Source organism: Chlorocebus sabaeus, chromosome 24, assembly GCF_047675955.1.
Source record: "Chlorocebus sabaeus isolate Y175 chromosome 24, mChlSab1.0.hap1, whole genome shotgun sequence".
In the NCBI taxonomy this organism is placed as follows: Eukaryota; Metazoa; Chordata; class Mammalia; order Primates; family Cercopithecidae; genus Chlorocebus; species Chlorocebus sabaeus.
In genome coordinates, this window is record NC_132927.1 from 46710646 (window position 1) to 46735433 (window position 24788).

General features: G+C 36.7%; 1 protein-coding gene across 2 annotated transcripts in view; it reads right to left on the reverse strand.

Annotated features, from left to right (window-relative positions):
* Positions 1-5860: 5860 nt before the first annotated feature.
* Positions 5861-24788, reverse strand: part of COX16 (cytochrome c oxidase assembly factor COX16) — a 31526-nt gene continuing 12598 nt past the window's right edge. The window contains exons 2-4 of one of the 2 annotated variants that reach the window (XM_007987145.3): positions 22502-22573; positions 8897-8959; positions 5861-6240 (exon numbers count right to left, since the gene is read on the reverse strand). In XM_007987145.3, coding sequence (XP_007985336.1) covers positions 6124-6240; positions 8897-8959; positions 22502-22573 — 252 coding nt within the window. In that variant the 3' untranslated portion in view covers positions 5861-6123. The remainder of the gene's footprint in view (positions 6241-8896; positions 8960-22501; positions 22574-24788) is intronic. The other variant, XM_073011115.1, reaches the window with a different exon arrangement.

The window sequence follows — 24788 nt, forward strand, 5'->3', positions numbered from 1 at the left end:
GACAGGGTTTCACCATATTGGCCAGGCTGGGAGTGACTGTTTTTTCTTTTCTTTTCTTTTTTTTAAAGCCAAACATCTTTATGAAATTATCAAACTATCCTTTGCAGGCATTAAATTCTTCAGCTTTAGATTCTTCACCTTCCTTTTGCTTTGTCATATAATGACTTCACTTTCTCTTGACTCATATTAGTCTATAGGTATACCTTTCTTATAGCAACCCGGCACCCACATAAAAGCTGCATTTTCAAAATGAGATAAAAAGACAGTTTGCAAAAAGTGTAAGGTTTTCACATCTGCTGGCATAGCTGCAGTGATGACTTCACAAATTTTCTTTCCTTTTTTTCTTTTTCTTTTCTTTCTTTTTTACAAAGGCCCTTATGCTGGAGTCATGTATCTTGAAATTGTGGGCAACTGCAGCTGCAGACCTCAATCTATGGTACATATCAAGCATTTCAACTTTTTATTATAATATCATGACTTTTATCTGCTTCTTGGAGCACTCTGAGCATCATTAGTGGCACTCTGCATGGGTTCCCATGGTGTTATTCAAGGTTTATGGTATTGCAGTAAACATGATGAAAAAATATGTGAGAACTGTAAGACATCACTTTTTACTGCAATATAAATTTACTGGAGAGGAACTGCTCATGTGGAGATGATTAGTGTCATATGTATTCATATTTGCAACATATCCTAAAGACTCTTCAATATTTGTTGTAATTTTGTCTTTATTTCTTATTTGATACAGTTTTAAGAGTAATATATATATATAACTCATATATATGAGTATATATGCTCTTAAAGTATATATATATACACTTTAAGTTCTGCAGAACGTGCAGGTTTGTTACATAGGTATACATGTGCCATGGTGGTTTGCTGCACCTATCAACCCGTCGTCTACATTAGGTATTTGTCCTAATGCTATCCCTTCCCTAGCCCTCCACCTGCCAACAGGCCCCAGTGTGTGATGTTCCTCTCCCTGTGTCCATGTATTCTCATTGTTCAACTCCCACTTATGAGTGAGAACATGTGGTGGTTTTCTGTCCCTGTGTTAGTTTGCTGAGAATGATGGTTCCCAGCTTCATCCATGTCCCTGCAAAGGACATGAACTCATCCTTTTTTATGGCTGCATAGTATTCCATGGTGTATATGTGCCACATTTTCTTTATCCAGTCTATCACTGATGGGCATTTGGGTTGGTTCCAAGTCTACTGCTATTGTGAACAGTGCCACAATAAACATATGTGTGCATGTGTCTTCATAGAATGATTTATAATCCTTTCGGTATATACCCAATAATGGGATTACTGGGTCAAATGGTATTTCTGGTTCTAGATCCTTGAGGAATCGCCACACTGTCTTCCACAATGGTTGAACTAATTTATACTACCACCAAGAGTGTAAAAGTGTTCCTATTTCTTCACATCCTCTCCACCATCTGTAGTTTCCTGACTTTTTAATGATCGCCATTCTAACTGGTGTGAGATGGTGTTTCATTGTGGTTTTGATTTGCATTTCTCTAATGACCAGTGATGATGAGGTTTTTTTCATGTTTGTTGGCTGGATAAACGTCTTCTTTTGAGAAGTGTCTGTTCATATCCTTTGCCCACTTTTTGATGGAGTTGTTTTTTTCTTGTAAATTTAAGTTCTTTGTAGATTCTGGATATTAGCCCTTTGTCAGATGGATAGATTGCAAAAATATTCTCCCATTCTGTAGGTTGCCTGTTCACTCTGATGATCGTTTCTTTTGTGGTGCAGAAGCTCTTTAGTTTGATTAGATCCCATTTGTCAGTTTTGGCTTTTGTTGCCATTGCTTTTGGTATTTTAGACATGAAATCTTTGCCCATGCCTATACCTGAATGGTATTGCCTAGGTTTTCTTCTAGGGTTTTTATGGTTTTAGGTCTTACATTTAAGTCTTTAATCCATCCTAACTTAATTTTTGTATAAAGTGTAAGAAAGGGGTTTGTTTTCTGCATATGGCTAGCCAGTTTTCCCAACACTATTTATTAAATGGGGTATCCTTTCCACATTGCTTGTTTTTGTCAGGTTTGTTACATAGGTATACACATGCCATGGTGGTTTGCTGCACCTGTCAACCCAGCATCTACTTCAGGTATTTCTCCTAATGCTATCCTTCCCCTAGCCCTCCACCCCGCAACAGGCTCTGGTGTGTGATGTTCCCAGCATCTGTAGTTTCCTGACTTTTTAATGATCGCCATTCTCATTGGCGTGAGATGGTATCTCATTGTGGTTTTGATTTGCATTTCTGTAATGACCAGTGAAGATGAGCAGGAGGATTGCTTGAGCCAAGGAGTTTGAAACTACAGTGAGCTATGATTGTGGCATTGTACTCCAGCCTAGGCAACAGAGCAAGACCCTATCTCTAATGTATATATTCTTTTTTCTATTAAACACATTCAATTCTATAAACTTCCTTCAAAGCACCTCTTTTGCTGCATCCAACAGATTTGGTAAGGTTTATTTTCTATTTCATTTAGTGCAAAATATCTTTAATTTCTTTACATTTCATTACACATGTGTTATTTAGAAGAGTGTTGTTTAATCTACGAGTACTTTGGAATTTTCTAGCTATCTTTCTGTCATTGATTTCTAGTTTAATTCCATAACAGTCTGAGAGCATACTTTGTATGATTTTTATTCTTTCAAATCTGTTGAGGTGTGTTATGTGGTTGTCTGTCTTGATGAATGTTTTTGAACTTGAGAAGAATGCCTATTCTGTTGTTGTGGAGTACGCTTTAGATGTCAATTAGATACAGCTGATTGATGGTGTGCTTCAACTATGTCCTCAATGATTTTCTGCCTACTTGATTTGTCAATTGCTGATAAGAGGATTGATTAAGTCTCTTTAAGTCTATTCATATATTTCTCATATATTTGCATCTCTACCAGTTTTTGCTCATGTATTTTGCTGCTTTGTTTGGTGTATATACATTAAGAATTTTATCTTGGAGAGAATGGGTCCCCTTTATCATTATGTAATGCCTCTATTCTTCCATGATTTTCAGTGCTCTGAAGTCTGATTTGTCTGAGATTAATACAACCACTCAAATTTTCTTTTGATTAGTGTTAACATACTATATGTACTTTTCTCCCTCTTTCTTCAATTCTGTTCACTCTGTTGATGACCTCATCAAAGGCACTGTTCACTTGTTAGTTTTTTAATGCAAGAATTTCCTTTTAATTCTCCACTTCTTTGCTTTTATTGCCCATTTGTTCTTACACTTTTTCCATCAGCGCTCTTAGCATATTAATCATATTTTAAATTCCCAGTGTGATCATTGCAATATCCCTGCCATGTCTGAATCTGATTCTGATGCTTGTTTTGTCTCTTCAAACTGTGCTTTTTATCGTTCATTTTTGTTGAATGTTGGACATGATGTACTGGGTAAAACGAACTCAAGTGAATAGGCCTTCAGTGATGTGGTGGTAATATATGCGGTAGGGAGCATTCTGTAAGTCCTATGATTAGGCTTCTTAGTAAGCCTAGGTCCCCGGACTGAACATTCACACATGTTTTTCAGTCTCCTCACCCCCATTTAGGTAAAACAGGAAGGTTGGAGGAGGCTGGAGTGGTTATTCCCCTTCCTCCAGTTGGCTAGGCACTGGTAAAACTCAATGCGATTAGGTTCTAGCAAGAGTTTACTTTGGGGCCAGGCTTACATTAAAGAAAACAGAATTCTCTGGGCATATTTCAGAATAGTTACTTTCACCTACACCTGCTAGGAGCACAAGGGGATTTTTCTCTGATATTTATTATGAAAATCAGGTGGGACTCTTAGAGGTAAAACTCGCAAGTGTCCCTTCTCCAATCCACAAAAGGCTTGGCCTCCTCTTAAGAGATTTTCTCTCAATTAGTCCACGATCAGCCTCTAGGAAGTATTCAATTACCTTTAGGTATTCCTACCCAATGCTGGCTCCTGTGGCGGTTTCTGGGCAGGTGCTCCTCCAGGTAAACTATGATTTTCTGCACCTGCCTGTGTCTCCAGTTTTCAGGGTGGTGGTTTGTCCTGTGACTTCAACTCAAAGTAAGAGTTTAGTTGTTCAGCTTTTTTCTTTGCTATGATGGGAATTAAATTTTTCAAACTTTTTACATGTCAAACTGGAAACCAGAATTCCCTTATGCTTTTAAAGAAACTGCCAATTTTCTAGACGAGTTGTACCATATTACATACTACCAATGTATTAGAGATTTCATTTCTCCACATCCTTGCCAGCATTTCATACTGTCACTAATTTTTTTTTAGGTATTCTAATAGATGTGTGGTGATCTCAATGTAGTCTAAAACTGCATTTCCTTCGTAGTGATGTCAAACATTCTTTTCAGAGCTAATTTGCCATCAGTGTATCCTCTGCAGTGAAATGTCTCTATGGTTTTTGCCCATTTTCCAACTGGATTTTTTTTAACTGAGTTTACAGAGTTATTTATTCTAGATATGAGTCTTTTGCCAGATATGTGGTTTACATGTATTTTCTCTCAGTCTCTACATTTTTCATCCTTTTAACAGGGCCTTTGGCAAACAAAAGTTTGTAACATCGATGCGTCAATTTGTCAAGTTTTTCTTTTACGAATATTCTTTGGTAAGAGCTATTCAGTAAGTTGAAGCCTTTCTCCTGTGGTTTTTCCTAAAAGTTGTATACTTATTTTACATTTAAATCAATGATCCTTTTTTGAGTGACTTGTTTAATGAGTGAATAATAAGCGGAGACTCTTTTTTTCTCCTATGAAATCCAATTGCTCCCCCAGATAACTATCTTATGAATCATGTCTATCACAAATTATTATCACTAGATAATCAACTTAATTTACTTTTTGTTAAAACCAACTTGTTGAAAAGAATACAAATTTTGAGTAGGAGGAGAAAGGTGGAGTGGATTTATGATTTTATGGCAATTATAAGGGGAGTGTTTCAATGGAGACTTTAAGCAACTAGAACTCAGCATGAAACCAGAAGGTAGAAGCTGATAAAGACAGGGGTAAAAAGGAGAAAATGAGTTCAAAACAATTAACTTTCAGCCAGGCGCGGTGGCTCATGCCTGTAATCCCAGCACTTTGGGAGGCCGAGTTGGGCAGATCACGAGGGCAATAGATGGAGACCATCCTGGCTAACATGGTGAAACCCCGACTCTACTAAAAATACAAAAAATTAGCCAAATGTGACGGCATGTGCCTGTAGTCCCAGCTACTCAGGAGGCTGAGGCAGGAGAATGGCGTGAACCCGGGAGGCAGAGCTTGCAGTGAGGTGATATCGCGCCACCGCACTCCAGCCTGGGCGAACAGAGCGAGACTCTCTGTCTCAAAAAACAAAACAAAACAAAACAATCCTCAATTCTGTCCTTTTGCCTAGGGATCAGATCATTGCAAACGCCAAATTAAAACACAAAACAAAACAATAGAGGGCAATTTTGCATGCAAATTATGCTAAGGTATAAAGCATATCTTAGTATTTCTCAAAATGCAGTCACCTGTGGATTTACTGAAAAAATTTGTCATATCTGCTTATAATCATACACTACTTCATAAGTTTTGACAACCATAAATAATATAATTTCCTTGACATGTTATCATTGTAATTATCAGGTGATGCTTTGGAGGCTGATTATCATACTATGTGAGGTATTACAAAGAAAATCAAGACTCTTAGCAGATTGTGATCATTTTTCTTTCCCTAATAGATTTGACAGAAAATTACTGCTTGATTTTACTGTGAGAATTTGGATCCAGACCTACTGTCCTCATTAGAAATCAGAAATCACAATGAAATATCAAAATGATGCCCTAGTGGCTATTGCAAAAGGAATACGTGGGTAGTTGGAGAGTGGAATACATGACCCTGTTTTGGAGCAGTATTTACATTTTTTATTTCAAGTTGTAAAATATACGTGGCCAACACTGTTACTTTCATCCGCAGATGGAATAGCTGGGAAGTATAAAAACCTGTACATGACCTTTTATCAAGATTATTTGTTATCAAATTACCCATATCCAAGTTTCCATGGGCCTGGAATTTCCTTTCCACTTGATAGGGGTATATATTAGGAAGTCCAGTTGATAACATTTTAATTTTTTAAAGAAAAAAGGAAAAAAGAATCAGCAGAGTCAAGTTGTCTTAGTCTTAAGGCTTTCTGGATTTCTTCCTTGGAGGACGTCAGGATCTTCCCAAGGCCTGGGTCCTCGAATATTCTTCCAGTCATCAAACTTGGAGTCTTTTATTTTCTATAGAACCGCAGAAAATTAAAGTATAAATATTAGTATAAGAGCCCTGTGGCTTTGATTAGGACACAACTAACTCAATGAATAAATGAGTAGAAAGTATCCGATAGGTCAATTACAATTGTAACAAATAAATCAACTACAATCATAATCATTGATGAAATGTCATCTTAAGATTTAGAACATTTCTTGTTTGTTATTGATGTTAATGCCTATCTTACCCCACCTTAACCATAAAACTATTAAAATAGAGAAAGAGTCTACATGCCTTATTTTTGAGAGGACAAGGAAAAGGCCGAAGCTGGGAAAACAAAAGTACAAATCTGAAGGCTGATCCAGCACGATAATGACTGAAAGGGTTATCAGGGATGATGGTAGAAAATAAGAAGAAAAGAACAAAGATGGAGACCCTAAAGTCTTCTATAAAAAAGAAAAGAGACCAAGATAATTTGTCTTATGTCTGGTCTTAGGAATGAAAAGACTTTTCCTACAGCTACCATAAGCAAAACACTTTTGGGCAACTGAAACTAGTTGTAACTACATTATGGATCATCCTACCTTCATTTAGTCGGAAGTACCTCTCAAGCACAAAAATAAAGGTGGAATAAAAGGGGGAAAATAAATGTTTCTTCACCTTTCTCTTACTGACCACCACTCTGACATTAACTTTTACATATCTGCTGTTTTGGTTGTTCTGGAACCAAAGGAAGACAGGAAAAAAAAAAAGACTGAGAAAACAAAGGATAGCTTATATCCAGAGACAGGGAAAATGATATAAATTTACCTTGACACTTGGATACTAAGCATTACTCTCTTACTAACTAGCTATATAATCTTTGGAAAGTGATTTAAGCCACCTGGGCATTAACTCTCTGATAAGTAACAATGAAAAAGTTGGACCAAATAGTCTACATGGTTTCTTCAGCTCTCAGATTCTACAGGTCCTAGAAGAACTAGAAGGAAAATCTACTCCCAGACAAACTCTCCATAGCATCACTACTGGTACAGCACTTGTAAAACTACAAGTTAGCAAGTTACAGGATTTTTTTTTTTGATCAATGGGAAAGTAGTAAATGAAAATACTGTTCACTTATAGTTTTACCAGGAGTCTGTATTACATATATACACAAAGGAACAAAATTCAACTAATTTAGCATACAAGAAGAATTTAAAGTATTTTCAAGTATAGTTATGAAATGATCTAAAGTTATTAAAAGATTTTAATAAAGAATAATGGCCATTATCCAGGTAACATAAGATATATATGCTTAACAGAATTGAAGAAAATTGTTAAATAACAAGTTCATGTAAAAGTGGTCTAGTCTTTAGAGATCTTTGGTGAAGGAGATTCCTTGTAGAATTCTACAAAACATGCACAGTGGCTGAAGAATGGGCTGTGTAAATGTGCTGAGAAAAACCACCCAAGACATAACACTTCACAGCCAACTGGCATAGGCTTGAGTGTGGAACAGCATGAAGAAATGCTGAGAAAAAACAGTGTCACGAATATGGAGTTTTCAGGCCTGCCACAGTGGAGAACTTTCTTTTAACATTTTGTTGCTACGCTGACATCCACCTAAGACACCAAAAGGGCTGTTCTTCAGGAGTAAAAATTATGCCTGAGAATAAGATTTTATTGAGATTCACCCCAACAAAGCTTCAAGCCAAGCCTTGACAAGATTCTCTGGGGAGACAGATTGGAGATTAAGTCCCAACAAGGGAGAAGGGTCAAGGAAAGATAGTAGCCCTTCAACAGATACTTCCCTACAAAGCACAAAATGAAGTTCAAGGTGATTAGCCAACAATTAAATTGTCTGCTAAAACAAAAATCAACACTCTTCAGAATTTTCTTCAGTGTAGTATTCACAATGACTACCTTTCGATACAAAATGACCAAACATACAAAGAAACAGGAAAATATAATCCAGTCAAAAAAATTACAAACTCTAAGACATGAAGAACATCCCACCTCACCACATCCCATAATATAGTGTGCTATTAAACTCCTTGATTTTTGCTAATTAGATGGATGAAAAGTGATACCTCATTACACTCTGATATTCCTATTATGATAAATTGAGCATCTCTTCATATGTTTAAGAATGATACTTATTTCCTTTTGTCCAAAAGTTTTACATGCTATGCTTTCCCATGTTCTTACTGAACAAATGAATTGTTAAACTTTTCACACTGATTTGGAGATGGTCTTCATATTTAAGTAAATGAATGTGCCATGATAAGATTAAACTATATTTGTAGGATTTCTCATATAACTTGTGACTTCATGTACATTTTTTTAGTCTGAACTTTTGAATTTGTATGTATGAACCCATTAATCTTTACTTTTAGAGCTTCTGGGTTTTATATCACATTTAAATAGGCTTTTTTGACTCAAGACAACAAGCAAAATTCCCCATTTATATTCTCCTAGTACTTTTAGCATTTTGCTTTTTACTTTTAAATTCTTGATCCATCTGGAATTTATTTATTTGTAGTATATTAAGTATGGATCCATCTATATTTTCTTTTCAAATGACTATATAGTTTATTAAATACTATATATTCAAGATAATTTTTTTTCTGTACTATTAATACTTTTAAGGCAGATAAAACCAGTAACTGATTGTTATAAGACAGAGACTACATTAACATACTGTACCTCATATTCCGACTCTAAAGATATTTTATTCTCTTTCAGTTTTTTTTCAAGCTCAGGATCCATCTGTAGAAAAGGAAAAAAGGTAGTAAGTTATCTAAGTCTGTTAGACTCAATTTTCAATTTTAAGTTATAGAGGAGATGGCTGAAATAGTATGGCCAAATACAAACACATGGCAAAATCTCCACCATCTACTCTGATCACATAATGATAACTAATGTACTACTGCCACCATTATTCAACTAACAAGAGTTAATATCTACTGATTACTTGTTATGTGACAGGCATTTTGACATATACTGTCTTGTTTCATCCTCACAAAATCCATGAGATACATATTATCTTCATCTGTATTATCATATGTAAGGAATGTGGGACACGGGAGGGTTTGAATAACATGTCAAAGAGGCAGAGCTTGGCTTTGAGTAATGGTTCTCTGCCTCCAGAGTTCACACTATTAACCACCAACCTAAATTATATTATGGAGAAATAACATAAAAATACTAATATAATGCTACACTTGAAAACAAAAAGGAATACCTTCCATGAGCCAGAAGTAGGTATCTACAAAAAAAAAAAAAAAAAAAAAAATCCATAGAGGTAAAAAGGAGCTAATGCTATATTATCTGTATAAAAAGTCTTCTGTATGTGGCAAAGCCTTCAGGAAAGAAGAGTATGATGGCTGAAATTAATAAACAACAACTACAAAAAAGCAAAGATCAAGTAAGTAAAATAGAAGCATAAACAGAGGATTTCACTGGAATAATGGATGAAGAGATAAAGACGAGATGAATGAAAAAAAGTATTTTACAAAAGCGAGACCTAAAAGTTCTAACACATAGCTAATAGGAGTTCCAGAATTAGACAATAAAGAAAAGGGAGGGAGAACAATAATTAAATAAAAATAGCAAAGAATTCCCCGCTACATAGCAGTGAGTCCTCAGACTGAAAGAATACAGTAAGAAATAAGCACAACAAAACAAAAACATTTTTCATCAAAGTGAAATTGATTAAGAAAAAAAGAAATCACAGAGTATTTAGATGAAAAGGTCAACAGCACAAATTCTATAGGCAATAAAGAGACAGTATAATAATATGAGTAATTTTATGCCATTAATTTGAAAACTTAGATAAAATGGACAGATTAATAGAAAAATACAACTTTCCAAAACTGACAAAGGAAGAAGAGACAACTTGAATAGTTTTACAATCTATGAAGAATTAAATCTATAATAACCTCACACAAAGAAAACTCCTGGGTCAGATGGCTGTGCCAGTGAATTATCCCAAGGAAGAAATAATGCCAATGTAACAAATATTCTGTATGAGTTATGTGGTAAGCATAACCCTGGTATCAAATTTCACAAGAAAATTAAAATAACAGGCCAGTTTCATATATGAACACAAATGCAGAATTCTTAAATAAAATAGTGTAAAAAGAATTCAGCAACATACCAAAAAGACAGCATACCATAATCAAGTTGAATTTATTCCAGAAAGGCAGAGTTAATTTGGAAATCACAATGTAATTTGCAAATAAACTAATGTGACAGAACAAAGAATCCTGAAGCAGACTTAAAAACTTATATGAACAGCTGAGTTATGACAAATTAGGCAAAGAAGAGCAGTCAGGAAACAATGCTATTGTCAGTATATGATGACTGCACAATGTCTTATCTATTAATATTAGAGAATATATTCCTCACATCACATACAAAAAAAGAAAAAAATCAATTCCAAATAGAATGTAGACCCAAATACAAAAGGCAAAATTCAAAACTCTTAGTAATTCACATAGAAAAATGTTTATACTTTGGAGTAAGGAAAATGTTTCTTAAAAGAAAAAAAATCATAAAGTAAAAGAGGAATAAAATATAGTGTATTAAACTTTTTTTTTTTGACATGGGAATCTCACTCTGTCACCAGGCTGGAGTGCAGTGGCACGATCTTGGCTCACTGCAACCTCTGCCCCCTGGGTTCAAGCAATTCCTCTGCTTCAGCCTCCTGAGTAGTTAGGACTACAGGCACGTGCCACTACGCCCCGCTAATTTTTTGTGTTTTAGTAGAGACAGGGTTTCACCATATTGGCTAGGATGGTCTTGATCTCTTGCCCTCATGATCCACCCACCTCGGCCTCCCAAAGTGCTGGGATTACAGGTGTGAGCCACCATGCCCAGCCAACTGTATTAAACTTAAGAAAATTTGTTCATCAAAAGATACCATTAAGAAAGTGAAGACTAAAAGTTTTATAATCTGGCATGCATAAAAAAACTCCTAAAAAATAGTAGGAAAAACCCCAATAATCCAGTAGAAACAAATGAGGAAGAGGCCTCAATAGACATATCACAAAAATGAATATACAAAATAGAATATAAAAATGGCCAACAGACATATAAAAAGTGATTAACTTCATCAGGCACCATGGAAAATTTAAATTCACCTCATAATTAGATAGCAATTCATAACACACTCACCAGAATTATTTTTAAAAACAAAACAAAATTAAACTGACAATACAAAGTATTTGCAGCCTTAACGATAAATTGCTGGTAACAGTATGGACGGATGGTCATTCTGAAAAACAGTTTGGAACTATCAAATAAAATTGAAGTATGATACAACACCCTATAATCTAGCAATTCCTTTTTGTACATGTACAAGAGAAAAGCATACAAGAATGGAATGTTCACGATGTCACCAAGATGGCAGAATAGAAGGTAACCTGCTCATATCCCCCCATAGCAACAAGAATCCTGCACCTATCCACGGTAAAAAGTCTCTCTGCAGGAGCCTCAGAATTCAGGTAGGAGGTTGTCAAACCCTGATGGAGCCAAAGACCTAGGAAGGTTGTTTTGAATGCATTCACACCTAGGTGGATGATTCACTGAACTTGCTTCTAAGTTCAAGCCTGGAAAACAGCCCAGTCCTTCAAGGGGCTTAGCTAACAGTCCCATTTGGCCTTCAGTCTACAACCAAAACCAGCCGCCAAGAGGTCCAGAAGGAATCACACATGCTAGTGACTTAGCAGAAAGGCTTGTCTGCCTGCTGATATTGGTCTTGACAGTAAGCCTGAAAGTGGCCCTGTGGCTCTGCTCCAACCTTCAGCTGGAGGTCCCAGCTCAGACCTGTTTACACAAGGACCCAAAGGGAGACTCAACCATATCTGGCAGCCCAGGAGTATAGGCCTCCCCAATGGGCTTGCCAACCTCCTATCACAGCAGATCCTGAGGGGGCCCAGCCTCAGCTGCAGCCCCTCTTGCTGTAGTTGAGAAACAATCCTGTCTGTGCAGGATCCTCCAGGGAGACAAGTGCCCCACTTGAGCCAACAAGATCCAGCTCTTTAGCCTCCAGGCCACAGCAGATCCCAGGGGGGCCCAGTCTCAGCTCCAGCCTCTCCAGCCAGTTGGGGAACTATCCTGTCTAGGGACCTGCTGGGAAATGCACACCCACCTGAGCCAATGTGACAGGCATGCCATCCTCTCTTCTACAGTAGATCCCAAGGCAGCTCAGTCTCAGCTTCAGCCCTCCTGTGGAAGTTGAGGAACTACCCTACTGATGCAGTGACCTGCCAAATGACACACGCTCATCTGTGGCAATGAGAGGGGGTCATCAGCCTCCCCACAGCAGATCCAAAAGGGGTCCAGTCTCAACTCCAGTTCCTTTTGCTACAGTCAAGAACCCATCCTGCCTATGCAGAGAGCTGTTGGGAGGCATGCTTGTCTGGGGCACTGAGACAGTCTTCTGGACTCAAGTACCTGGTCAGCATTCGCACACAGCCCCAGTACCTACCTTGGATCTTCCACAGATCCATTTGGGCCAGGAAGCCATGCCAACCTTGGAGCCCTCATGAGACTCATGGCAAGCCTGGGCTTTGAGCACTCTCTAGTGCTGAGGCAGCTCAAGTTGTCACAGGCTCAGAGAAGACAACAGTCAGTGTGCCTAGAATCCCTGGAAAACCTTCTGAAGAAGGACAGGCACAAAGAAAACCAGACTGCACAGACTAAGATAAATACAGAGGCTCTCAATGCACACAAATTGTCACATTTCTTCCAGTATCAGAAACCTTTAGGAAAATATGACTTCATCAAATGGACAAAATAAGGCACTGGAGACCAACCCTAAAATGATGGAGATGTGTAATCTTTCAGACAAAGAACTGAAAATGGCTGTTTCAAGGAAGTTAAATAAACTTCAATAAAAGACAGAGAACCATTTAGAAATTTATCAAGAAATTGAACAGAGAAGTTGAAATAATTTCTAAAAAATCAAACAGAAATCCTAGAGCTGAAAAATACAATGAATGAAACAAAAAATGCACTTCAAAGCATCAGCAGAAGAATTCAGCAAACAGATGAAAGATCAATGAGCTCAAAGAGAAACTATTTGAAAATACACAGTAAGAAGAGAAAAAAAGAAAAAGAATGAAAGTAATAAACAGCTTACAGGATCTATGGAACAACTTAAAAACAGCAAGTATTCAGGTTATTGGAGTTAAAGCGGGAACTAAGAAAGATGAAGGAGCAGAAAGCTTCCTCAAAGAAATAATAACAGAAAACTTTCTAAACCTGGAGAAATATATAAATATCTGGGTAAAGCAAGGTAAAATATCACCAATCAGATTCAGCCCAAATAATACCCCAAGACATATTATAATCAAACTCTCAAACACCAAAGTCAAAGATAAGATGCTAAAAGTAACAAGAGAAGTGAAGCAAACGATATGAGTGACATCCATATTCCTGGCAGCAGACTTCTTAGCAGAAACTTTATAGGCCAGAAGAGAGTGGGACAATATATTTAGAGTGCTGAGGAGAAAAAACAAACTAAAATACTGTAACAACCAAAAATACTATATCCAGCAAAGTTATCCTTCAGAAATGGAGAGACGACTGCCAAACAAAAGCAGAGGTAATTTATTGCTACTAGACCTGTCCCAAAAGAAATGCTAAAGAGAGTTCTTCACACTAAAAGATAAGAACACTGCATGATATACTAATACTGCAATCCTAATGTTTAGACCACTTTTATCTTTAGTAAGAAGACAAAACTATTAAAAATAATAACTGCAACAATTTGCTAAGAGATTGGCAATATAAAAATGTAAATTGTGGCCAGGCACAGTGGCTCACATCTGTAATCCCAGCATCCTGGGAGTCTGAGGTGGGTGGATCACTTGAGGTCAGGAGTTCAAGACCAGCCTGGTCAACATGGCAAAACCCCATCTCTACTAAAATTACAAAAATTAGTTGGGTGTGGTGGTGCGCGCCTGTAGTCCCAGCTACTTGGGAGTCTGAGGCAGAAGAATCACTTGGAAGGTGGAAGTTGCAGTGAGCCGAGATTGCACCACTGCACTCCAGCCTAGGCAACAAAGCAAGACTCCATCTCAAAAATAAATAAATAAATAAATTGTAACATCAAAAATTCAAATTGTTGGAGGAAAGAGAGTTAATGTGTATAGGTTTTTATTTTGGTTTTTCCTTTTTCTGTAATCAAAGTTAAGTTAGTATCCATTTCAAATAAGTTGTTATATCTATAGGATGTTTTCTGTAAGCCTCGTGGTAACGCAAAGCAAAAATCCATGACAGATACACTAAAAATAAAAAGCAACAAATTAAAATATACTACCAGATAAAAATCACTTAATCACATAAAAAGTAAGGAATGAAAAAAGGAAGCGAGGAGTTATACAACTAGAAAACAAGCAATAAAATGGCAGTAGTAAGGCCTTACTTATCAATAATAACACTGAATGTAAATGGACTACACTCTCCAGTTAGAAAACATAGAGTGGCTCACTGAATCAAAATATAACACCCAAGTATATGCTGCCTATAAGAAATTCACCTCGTCTATAAAGATACACATAAACTGGAAATGAAGGAATAGAAAAAGATATTCCACGGAAATGAAAACCAAAAAAAGAACAGAAGTAGCTACGCTTTTATCAGATAAAATAGACTTTAAGTCAAAAACTAAAAAGAGAATGAAGGAAATTATATAATGATAACGGAGTCAATTCAACAATAGACTGTAACAATAGTAAATATATATGTACCCAACACCTGAGCACCCAAATATACTAAAGCAAATATTAACAAATCTAAAGGGAGACAGACTGCAATACATAATATTAGGGGATTTCAACACCCTACTTTTGGTGATGGACAGATCATCCAGGTACAAAATCAACAAAGACACAGTAAAGTTAAACTATACCCTAGACCAAATGGACCTAAGACAAATTTACAGAATGTATCATCCAACTGCTGCAGAATACACATTTTTCTCATCAGCACATAGAATATTCTCCAGGATACACCATATGTTAGGCCACAAAACAAGTCTCAACACATTCAAAACAGTATCAATCATATCAAGTGTCTATTCTGACCAAAACAGAATAAAAATAGAAATCAGTAACAAGAGGAACTTTGGAAGCTGTACAAATACATGGAAATTATACACAATGCTCCTGAACAACCAAAGAGTTAAAAAAAAAAATTAAGGACCAAATTTTAAAAATTTATTGAAACAAATAAAAATGGAAACATATGAACATAGCTATTGTCATTTGTTTACCTTTGTCTATGACTGCCTTTGTACGACAACAGCAAACTTCAGTAAATGCAAAAGTTCAAATTTACTATCTGGCTCTTTACATGAAAAGCTTACTGATCCCTGACTTAGATTTGAAGCACAGATGAACTTCACATATATAATATTGAATAAAAGAAGTCAGCACAAAAGAATATATATAATTCCACGGATATAAAATTCAGAACAAAGAAAATTAATCAAAAGGTTTTGGGATGTATTCTAAGATGGTAAAACGAAGGAATTGATTACTACAAAAAGCACAGTAGGGCTGGGCGCGGTGGCTCATGCCTGTAATCCCAGCACTTTGGGAGGCTGAGGTGGGAGGATCATGAGGTCAGGAGATCAAGACCATCTCGGCTAACACAGTGAAACCCCGTCTCTGCTAAAAATACAAAAAATTAGCCGGGCGCGGTGGCTTGCACCTGTAGTCCCAGCTACTCGGGAGGCTGAGGCAGGAGAATCACTTGAACCCAAGAGGTGGAGGATGCAGTGAGCCAAGATCGCACCACTGCACTCCAGTGACACTCTGGGTGACAGTGCACTCTAGGTGACAGGGTAAGAGTGATTACACCAGTGCACTCTGGGTGACAGAGTAAGAGTTCGTCTCAAAAGAAAAACAAAAAAACAAAAAATGAAGCACAGTAGTGTTTATCTTAGAGGCAAGAGGAAGGCATGGAGCAGCAGGAGGAGAGATTAGGAAACAGCACACAGAATGTGTCTGGAGTGCTAACACTTTTTACTTTTTGACACAGATGGCGGTTACTTGGGATTTCAGTTTATGATAATTTATTAAATTGTACCTGTATGTTCAATACACTCCTTGGTTTCTGTATTGTGTTTCACAACAAAACAACTTAGATAAATAAAAATAAAATAATGAATTACTATATTAATAATTGCATGTATGTAAAAGGGATAAAACACAAACCTACAATACAAGTTAACTTCCTCATATGCTTTCAACTAAGAAAACAGCAAATGACCTACTGCTGATGGGCATGAGCAACTGACTGTATTATTGAGAGATATATCTGTACTTTGTGTGATTTAAAAGAAATTTTCAGTGCTAATTTTGATTGTGTGAAATGTCTGTCTTACCAGCATACATTAAAATCAAACCTCTACCTAAGATGCTACTCTATTGTATACTACTTTGATAAACTTTCTTCCTGTGTCTTTATTTTCTGTACAAAATTTATCCAGTAATCTAAAATTTATCCAATAATGTCAAAGTAATTTGCAAAACAAAATAATCAACCAAAAAACGTTATTACCTGCAGTCTCTTGGAGTTTAAGAGATAAAGACCTAATGAAGGAAGGGTTCCAAAAGAGCTTAGAGTTGAAAGCCCGTTTTTACCCTGGAAACCCTTGACACACCTAGTAAACCCATAGGATAAGAACCAAGGTTTGAAATCAGGTAGATGGCTGCTACTGGGGGTTACAGAAACCACCATACAGGGCTATAATGACAAAAAAAATAGAGATCAAAACACACACAACAGACAGTTTTGAAATTCTGGAACTGCGTAAGATAGGAGTATACCACTAGGTTAAAAATTCTCTGAAAAGTAGAGCATAATTTCCTGGAGTATCAATTTAAAGTCATGTAGGTCCATGGACATTATTTATAAACAACTATAGAGGTTCCAGATAATATTGTTTTCCTCAAGGAAGGTTTTTTTTTTTTTTTTTTCCAATACAGACAGATTAGAGGCTAGGAATAGGGAAGAAACAGACAGGACAGCCTAAGTCTTACTTAATTGAAATCAAGCCATGACCTGGCTCACACCTGGATGATATTAAGACCGATCAGCCCTCAATCTATCTGCATCGCAGAAAAAAGGATACACCTTTTATGGAAGAAAACAATACTATCTGGAACCTCTATAATTGTTTATAAATAATGTCCAGTATTTAATTAAAAAATTATGAGGCATGTTTAAAGATAGAATCATATAACTGAAAAAAATAAGAGAAAAATTAGATAATAAAAGCAGGTCTACAGTGATCCTTATGTTGGAGACAGGCCTTTAAAGTAACAATAATTTGTATATATTCAAGATATCAAAGGAAAAAATAGATTAAAATATGGCATCATAGAAGATTTCTCCAGAGTACTAGAATGTGTAATAAAGAATTAAATGTGCATTTTAAAACTAAAAAATATAGTAACTGAAATCACGAAATCAAGGGATGGCTTTATGTGGAGATTGAACACAGCAAAAGAGAAATTTAGTGACTAGAAGATAAAACAATAGAAAATATAAAAAAATAAAGTACAAAAAAAAGAATGGGGGGAAAACACTGAAAAATCATAATAGAAATGTTGGGCATAAAGAATAGAACATATATCTGATTGGCATCCCATAAAGAAAACTGGGCAAAAGCAACAACTGACAAGATATGAACAATTTTTGGTTTTACATTTTCTGTGGTTTCATTAAAATCTTCAAAGAAATCAGAAGATAATTTGGCTTTTTGGGTCGTTTGTTTTTTTGAGACAGGGTCTCGCTCTGTCACCCAGGCTGGAGTGCAATGGCACGATCACAGCTCACTGCAGCCTCAAACTCCTGAGCTAAATCAATCCTCCCAGATCAGCCTCCAAGCAGCTGGGACTACAGGCACGCACCACTAGGCCTGGCTAATTTTTTGCATTTTTTGTAGAGATGAGGTTTCATCATATTGCCCAGGCTGGTTCTGAACTCCTGGTTCAAGTGATCCACCCACCTCGGTCTCCCAAAGTGCTGGGATTAACACATATGAACCACCATGCCTGGCCCTAGAATATAATTTAAAACTCAGTTTTTTCTTAATCAAGTACCTGGACATTTCTTGGTGCCATTTTTCAGTTTAGCATTGATATACTATAGAAAGCACGATCCTTGGTAAAATTTAACAGTATACATAGGAGGACAACAGACCTGGTACCAGTCCCCCTTTTGTTCATCCATAGGACATTTTAATAGTTCTAACCTCTGAATCAGAAAAATGTCACTTTAGTCAATTTCATAGAGCAATCAAGAGAACAATATGATAATGCATGTTCTCATTGGTATGGTATGCACAAGCTAACTCAGCAGCTCTATTTTAGACTGAGTATAGTATTGTATTTCGGGTAAACTTATGATTGATTTATAAGTACCTGCCTGCCTCATCTTGGACCTGTGAGATTCAGTCTTCATATCTGTTTTCACATCCCTGTCTCCACCATGCCCAAACTCAATTTCTTGTTTGCATATTGTGCAGTATGTTCCGTTTTGGTTATTTAATTCCTTAATCCAGTTGTATGTGTCCTTCCATATGTCATTAAAATAACAGAGTCATTTAGCTTCCTTTTTCAGTGATGTCTGAATCATACTGGCACTGGTATTATAACTGTTCTCATTTTCATTATCTAATCTTAGAAAACTTGGTCACAATATTTATAATGTTAAAAATTTAACTAACACCATCTGTTATAAAGCACAACAGGCAGGCAAAGTTGAAGACTTACTGCTCGCAAATGTAGCATACTTATATTGCACACTTAAATCACATCACTTGGTCTGATGCAACAATGTATGATCCATTATTGTGGATCCTTGGTTGTTAGTATCAGCACTCATGAGAAAAAATCAGCAACAGCCACTAGGGACAGCAGATAAACTATTCCAAATCGTTTTCTAAAACTTGAAAGCTGTTGCTTCCAGCTCTTACTTTTTTAGGCTTATACTTTCCCCTGACCTTTGCACATCCTTTACTAAGAAGCCAGATGTTTTCTTTCCTGGGATGCCAAACTTTCAGTACAAAAATCAGGACTGTCTCAGGCAAACAATGATGGTTGGTCACCCCAAATCCATACTGTCCTTTCTACGTCCTTTTCCAAACTTCTCAACTGAACCCATCCTCTTTTGATCCAAGTTTTTCCTTTCGGCCACAGTGTCAACCCCCCTTGACCTTAGCAATTTACCCTCTTAACCACCCTAACCTCAATCTCTTAACCCATGCAACCACTATCAGCCTCAACCAGTCTTATCCTTTCAATCCTCAAGGACAAAACTCAACCTCTTAACTCCTCTCAACATTACCTCATCTTCTCTACCTAACTGGAACTCAACCTCACCCAAACACTGACTCTTGATCACCTGAGTTTGACTTTTCAACATCAACCAACCTAGGCCTCTAAATCTCATAGGCCTTGTCTTCTGATCCTTCTCACCTCAACTATGTCCTCTCATCTTCCTCCTATAGACCTTAACCATCCCCCATTCTTTTAACTTAATTCCCTTGACTTCAACTGACCTTGTCCTCTCAACTTCAATCAACCTCATTCTGTTAACCTTACCTAACCTTGTTCCATTTACTTTGACTCCATTTCCTAAACCTCACCTGGTAGCTCAACCTCCCCTGTTCTCCTTAACTGGGTGATATGGTTTGGCTGTGTCCCCACCCAAATCTCATATTGAATTGTAGTTCCCATATGTCATGGGAGGGACTCAGTGGGAAGTAATTGAATCATGGAAGTGGTTTCCCCCATGCTAGTCTCGTGACAGTAAGTTCTCACAAGATCTGATGGTTTTATAAGGGATTTTCCCCTTCGTTAGGCTCTCATTTCTCTCTCCTGCCACCATGTGAAGAAGGTCACGTTTGCTTCCCCTTCTGCCATGACTGTAAGTTTCCTGAGGCCTCCCCAGCCTTGTGAAACTGTAAGTCAATTAAACCTCTTTTCTGTATAAATTACCCAGTCTTGAGTAGGTCTTTATTAGCAGTGTGAAGACAGACTAATACACGGGGTTACTGGCACTACCATTTACCCAGTCCTTAAAACCAAAACCTTGAGTCATCCTAGATTTAATCATATTTTTATATTACATACATTAGTCATCAAATACTATCAATTTGCTGCTAAAATTATTGCTGGAACTCATTAATTTCTCTTTATCATCATTGCAAATATGTTATTTCAGGTTCCATTATTGTTCATCCATGCTACTGCCCCAGAATCCTAACAGGTCTCTTTACTTCCAACCTAAACAATATTTTCTCTTCCATTTTGGTCCCCCAAAAACCATCCACCTGTACTCCACTGCCAGAGAGCTATTTCTAAAATGAAACACTGACCATGTGCCCAATACTCCCTCTACCTTATAGAATATAAGTTATTTCTATTATTTAGCTAATTCCTGCTCATTCTTAAAGCCTAATTCAAAGGCTAATGCCTTTAGAAAATCTTCTCTGATTCTCCTTTTCCAAGTTAAAACTATACAGCTCTCCTTGAACTTCTAATAATGGCATTTTACTGGCATTGCTATATTATATGTCTGGGTACATTTTTTTTATTAGCTGTCTTCCAGCCTCAATTATAAACTTTATAAGTACTAGTTTCTGAATACTTTACTTGCAGTATCTAACAAATATTAACACATGACCACTATTCAATTATTTTCCAAATACATACTTATTTTCTCCTTCAAATGTCATATACTACCATAATTTTCATCTTAAAGGGAAAAAGAAAAAAATTCCTTGACAAAGTAATTGGGATGCTAACTGAAATCTTCTAACACAGTTAAATTGAAAGTTAACTGAAAATTAAGTAAAATTGCTCATTAAATAAAGTTGTTCTATTCCTTCATAGAAAGTACACATTTTTAAAAATTTAATATTTACCCTAATACCTACTGTCTTTAAAACTAGCTGATGTTGGTTTCTCTAAAACCATAAAATTAACTGAGGAAACTGAATAGGGCTTTATACTCTACTTTTCTATCGATATTACTGAGGTCTGCTAATAAAATATATATTACTTGGGAAAAAAAACTACAAATATCAGATATGTGCCACAAACAAAAGCTATGTACTTCTGAATGAAAAAAACAGAGTTCTTATGTAACACCTGAATTTCACAATTGTGTGATTACAGAGGGTGAGAATCCTAGCTCTACCCGTAAGTAGCCATGTGACCTTAGCCAACTTAATTAAGCTTTTTTAATTTTTCTTCCGTTTTTTTCATGTAAAGACCCACTATAGTTAACGTATAGACCCCGTTTCCTCACCTGTAAAATAAAGATGATAATATATAGACAGTCCCCAACTTGCAATGTTTCAACCTACAGTTCTTTTACTTTACAATCCACTTAATCAGGTATTAAATGCATTTTTTACTTACGATATTTTCAATTTACAATGAGTTTAAAGCAAGACATAACCCCCATTATAAATCAAGGATCATCTGTGTGTGTGTGTGTGTATGTGTGTGTATGAACTAATATAGTCCTACTACAAAGTAGACACTATAAATGTAGGTGTCTTTATTTATACTGAAAAATAGTTTTCCTTTCTTTTAGTAACAATTATTAAAGATACATATCAATATACTTTATACAATTATGGATATTAATATGAAATATAATTAGAGAAAAATAAAGCAAAACTATTGACCTATGTTTTTTAATCCCTTCTAAATCCTAAAAACAGCTACACCAGATCACATTTTGTGGGAGAATGCTAACAATATTGCAAATTTTCTAATGAAATAAGAAAGATTACTAGACTGGGTGGAAGGCCAAGGCAGGTGGATCATTTGAGGTCAGGAGTTCAAGACCAGCCTGGCCAACATAGTGAAACCCTGTCTCTACTAAAAATACAAAAATTAGCCCAGTGGTAGTGGGACGCACCTGTAATCTCAGTTACTCAGGAGGCTGAGACAAGAGAATCGCTTGAGCCTGGGAGGCGGAGGTTGCAGTGAACCAGGATAGGCCACCGCACTCCAGTCTGAGTGACAGAGTGAGACCCCATGGGAAAAAAAAAAAGAAAGAAAAAGAAAGAAAGATAGATTACTAAATTAGTTACATTTCATGATTCACTGCCACGTGATCACTAATGTTATTTTAAAGAAAAAAACAAAGATCACATCTTAGCGTTGAAAAGCAAGACAAACTCAGACTGCATAGTATACTGAGTATACAATTCTCCTAAATGAGAACATACATACAGACAGACACATGTCAAACTCTAATTATGTTTCTTACTTTAATCTTCACAGCATCATATCGGATTTGAGAAAACTCACGAAGACCAAAAGAACCTCCAACAATCAGCAACTAAAACAAAGAAAGGAAACATTTAAGCAAAACAGAAGAGCAGAATTCAAATTCAGCCTATCTATAGATTGCTTATCTAAACAACAATAGAGGCACATTATACAAAAATTCTATAGAGTAAATGCAGTATATACTGGCTAGGAAACCATTATAGCATATCATTACCAAATACCAAAATCGTCACCTTATACCTGTATTTGACCTTATGATTTAAATGACATCATAACAAGCATTATGTTATTTGACTCTTACAATAGACCTATTTTTGTTTTTTGCTAAGAAAAAACAAAAACAAAAAAAACCATTCAACAAATGAGGAAATAAAAGCACAGCCAACTAAATGACTTGCCCATTGTTAACTTAAATTTTGCCCAAGGCTGTCTCTGTACTTCCATTGCTATGCGATCTTCCTTAGTAAGTAAAGAAACTGAAACCTGATCAACTGATCAGACCATGTCCATATAAGGCAGATGCCTAGCTATAACCAATCAAGCTATTTATGTACTTCACTTTTCTGTTTTGTCTATACTCCTTGCCCATATTGAAGAATGGAGCTCTCTCAACTTCTGGTTCTGAGTGCTGCCTGATCCGTGAATTTTCTTTGTTCAAATAAACTCTATAAAATTATCTTTTTGTTGTTTAAGGTTTTTGTTTCTTTTAATACCATGATTACACAGGGTTAACCCAGCAGTAAAACTCGCCTCTTTTTTTGTCTTTCAAGACTAGAATTCTTTTGATTTTATGATTTTTCAAAAGAAGCCAATTGGAGTCCTCATTACCTTACCAAGTGATAAAGAAATCTCATGAAAGATTAATGCAGAATATTCTCTGTATCACATTGTATTCCCAGGTACAATATAGCTATACAGATCACAGGTAAAGAAAGTTTTCAAATTCTTACTATATACTAAAATTCTGAAACATCATCTTACGATATACAGAATCACTTTCATTTTTTTGCTGGCACCTCTTTGAGGCACAATATTTTCAAAAGATTTAAACTTCATAATTAAGAATTGTAACCACCCAATTGGTTCACCTTGCATGCTGCCTAGGGAATTACAATGGGGAATTGCAGAGCTGGCTGTGCAGAGACCGGAATTTTATTATTACTCAAATCAGTCTCCCAGAGAACCCAGGGATCAAAGTGTTTAAAGATAATTTGGTGGGTAGGGGCTTGGGAAGTGGGGAGTGCTGATTGGTCAGTTTGGAGATGGAATCATAGCGTGCAAAGGGAGCTTTGATTGCTGTTTTCTGTCACTGGGTGGGATGGCAGAACTGGTTGAGCCCAATTACCCATCCGGGTAATGTCAGTTGATCCATCCAGTGCAAGGTCTGCAAAATATCTCAAGAACTGATGTCAGGTTTTACAATAGGGATGTTATCCCCAGGAGCAATTTGGGGAGGTTCAGACTCTTGGAGCCAGAGGCTGCATGACCCCTAAACCATAATTTCTAATCTTGTAGCTAATTTGTTAGTCCTGCAAAGGCAGACTGCTCCCCAGGCAAGAAGGGGGTCTTTTTGGGAAAGGGTTATTATCTAATTTTGTTTCAGAGTCAAACCATGAACTGAATTCCTTCCCAAAGTTAGTTCAGCCTATGCATGCCCAGGAATGAACGAGGGCAGCTTACAGGTTAGAAGCAAGATGGAGTCAGTCAGGTCTGATTTCTTTCACTGTCAGAATTTCCTCAGTTATAATTTTACAAAGACGGTTTCAGTATTGGTACAAAAGTTCATGACCACGAGGAGAAACTCACTTACCATTACTTACTGTGTGTCGCTCTTATAAAACAAGCTTAGAACAGACTTTGGATTTCAGAAGACACCTGCAGATTTCCCTGGCATCTCAAAGTAGGGATGAAAAGTGTAAGATTCTCCCTGGGACTTGAAAGCTTAAGGAGATGAGTAACTCCTCCCTTCTCAGGCCCAGTCCCAAGGCGCAAGGCTACTTGCGCTAGCAGCGTGCGCCAGCAAGATAGCAGAAGCAGGAAGAGAGGCGGCAGGAAGATGCGTACCTCTGAAGATTGAGAAAGAGGCCATCGTGTCCAACATAGCAATTACGTCAGACTAGGACACTTCCTGTTTACAGGAGACTATAAAACCTTTGTCTAGCCCTCAGCCCACCTGCACCCAGGCACTCATTAAAACAGCATCCACACCACCTCATGTTGTCTGTTGGTGCGCTCTCAGGGTTTGAACCAATACAAGAACCTTA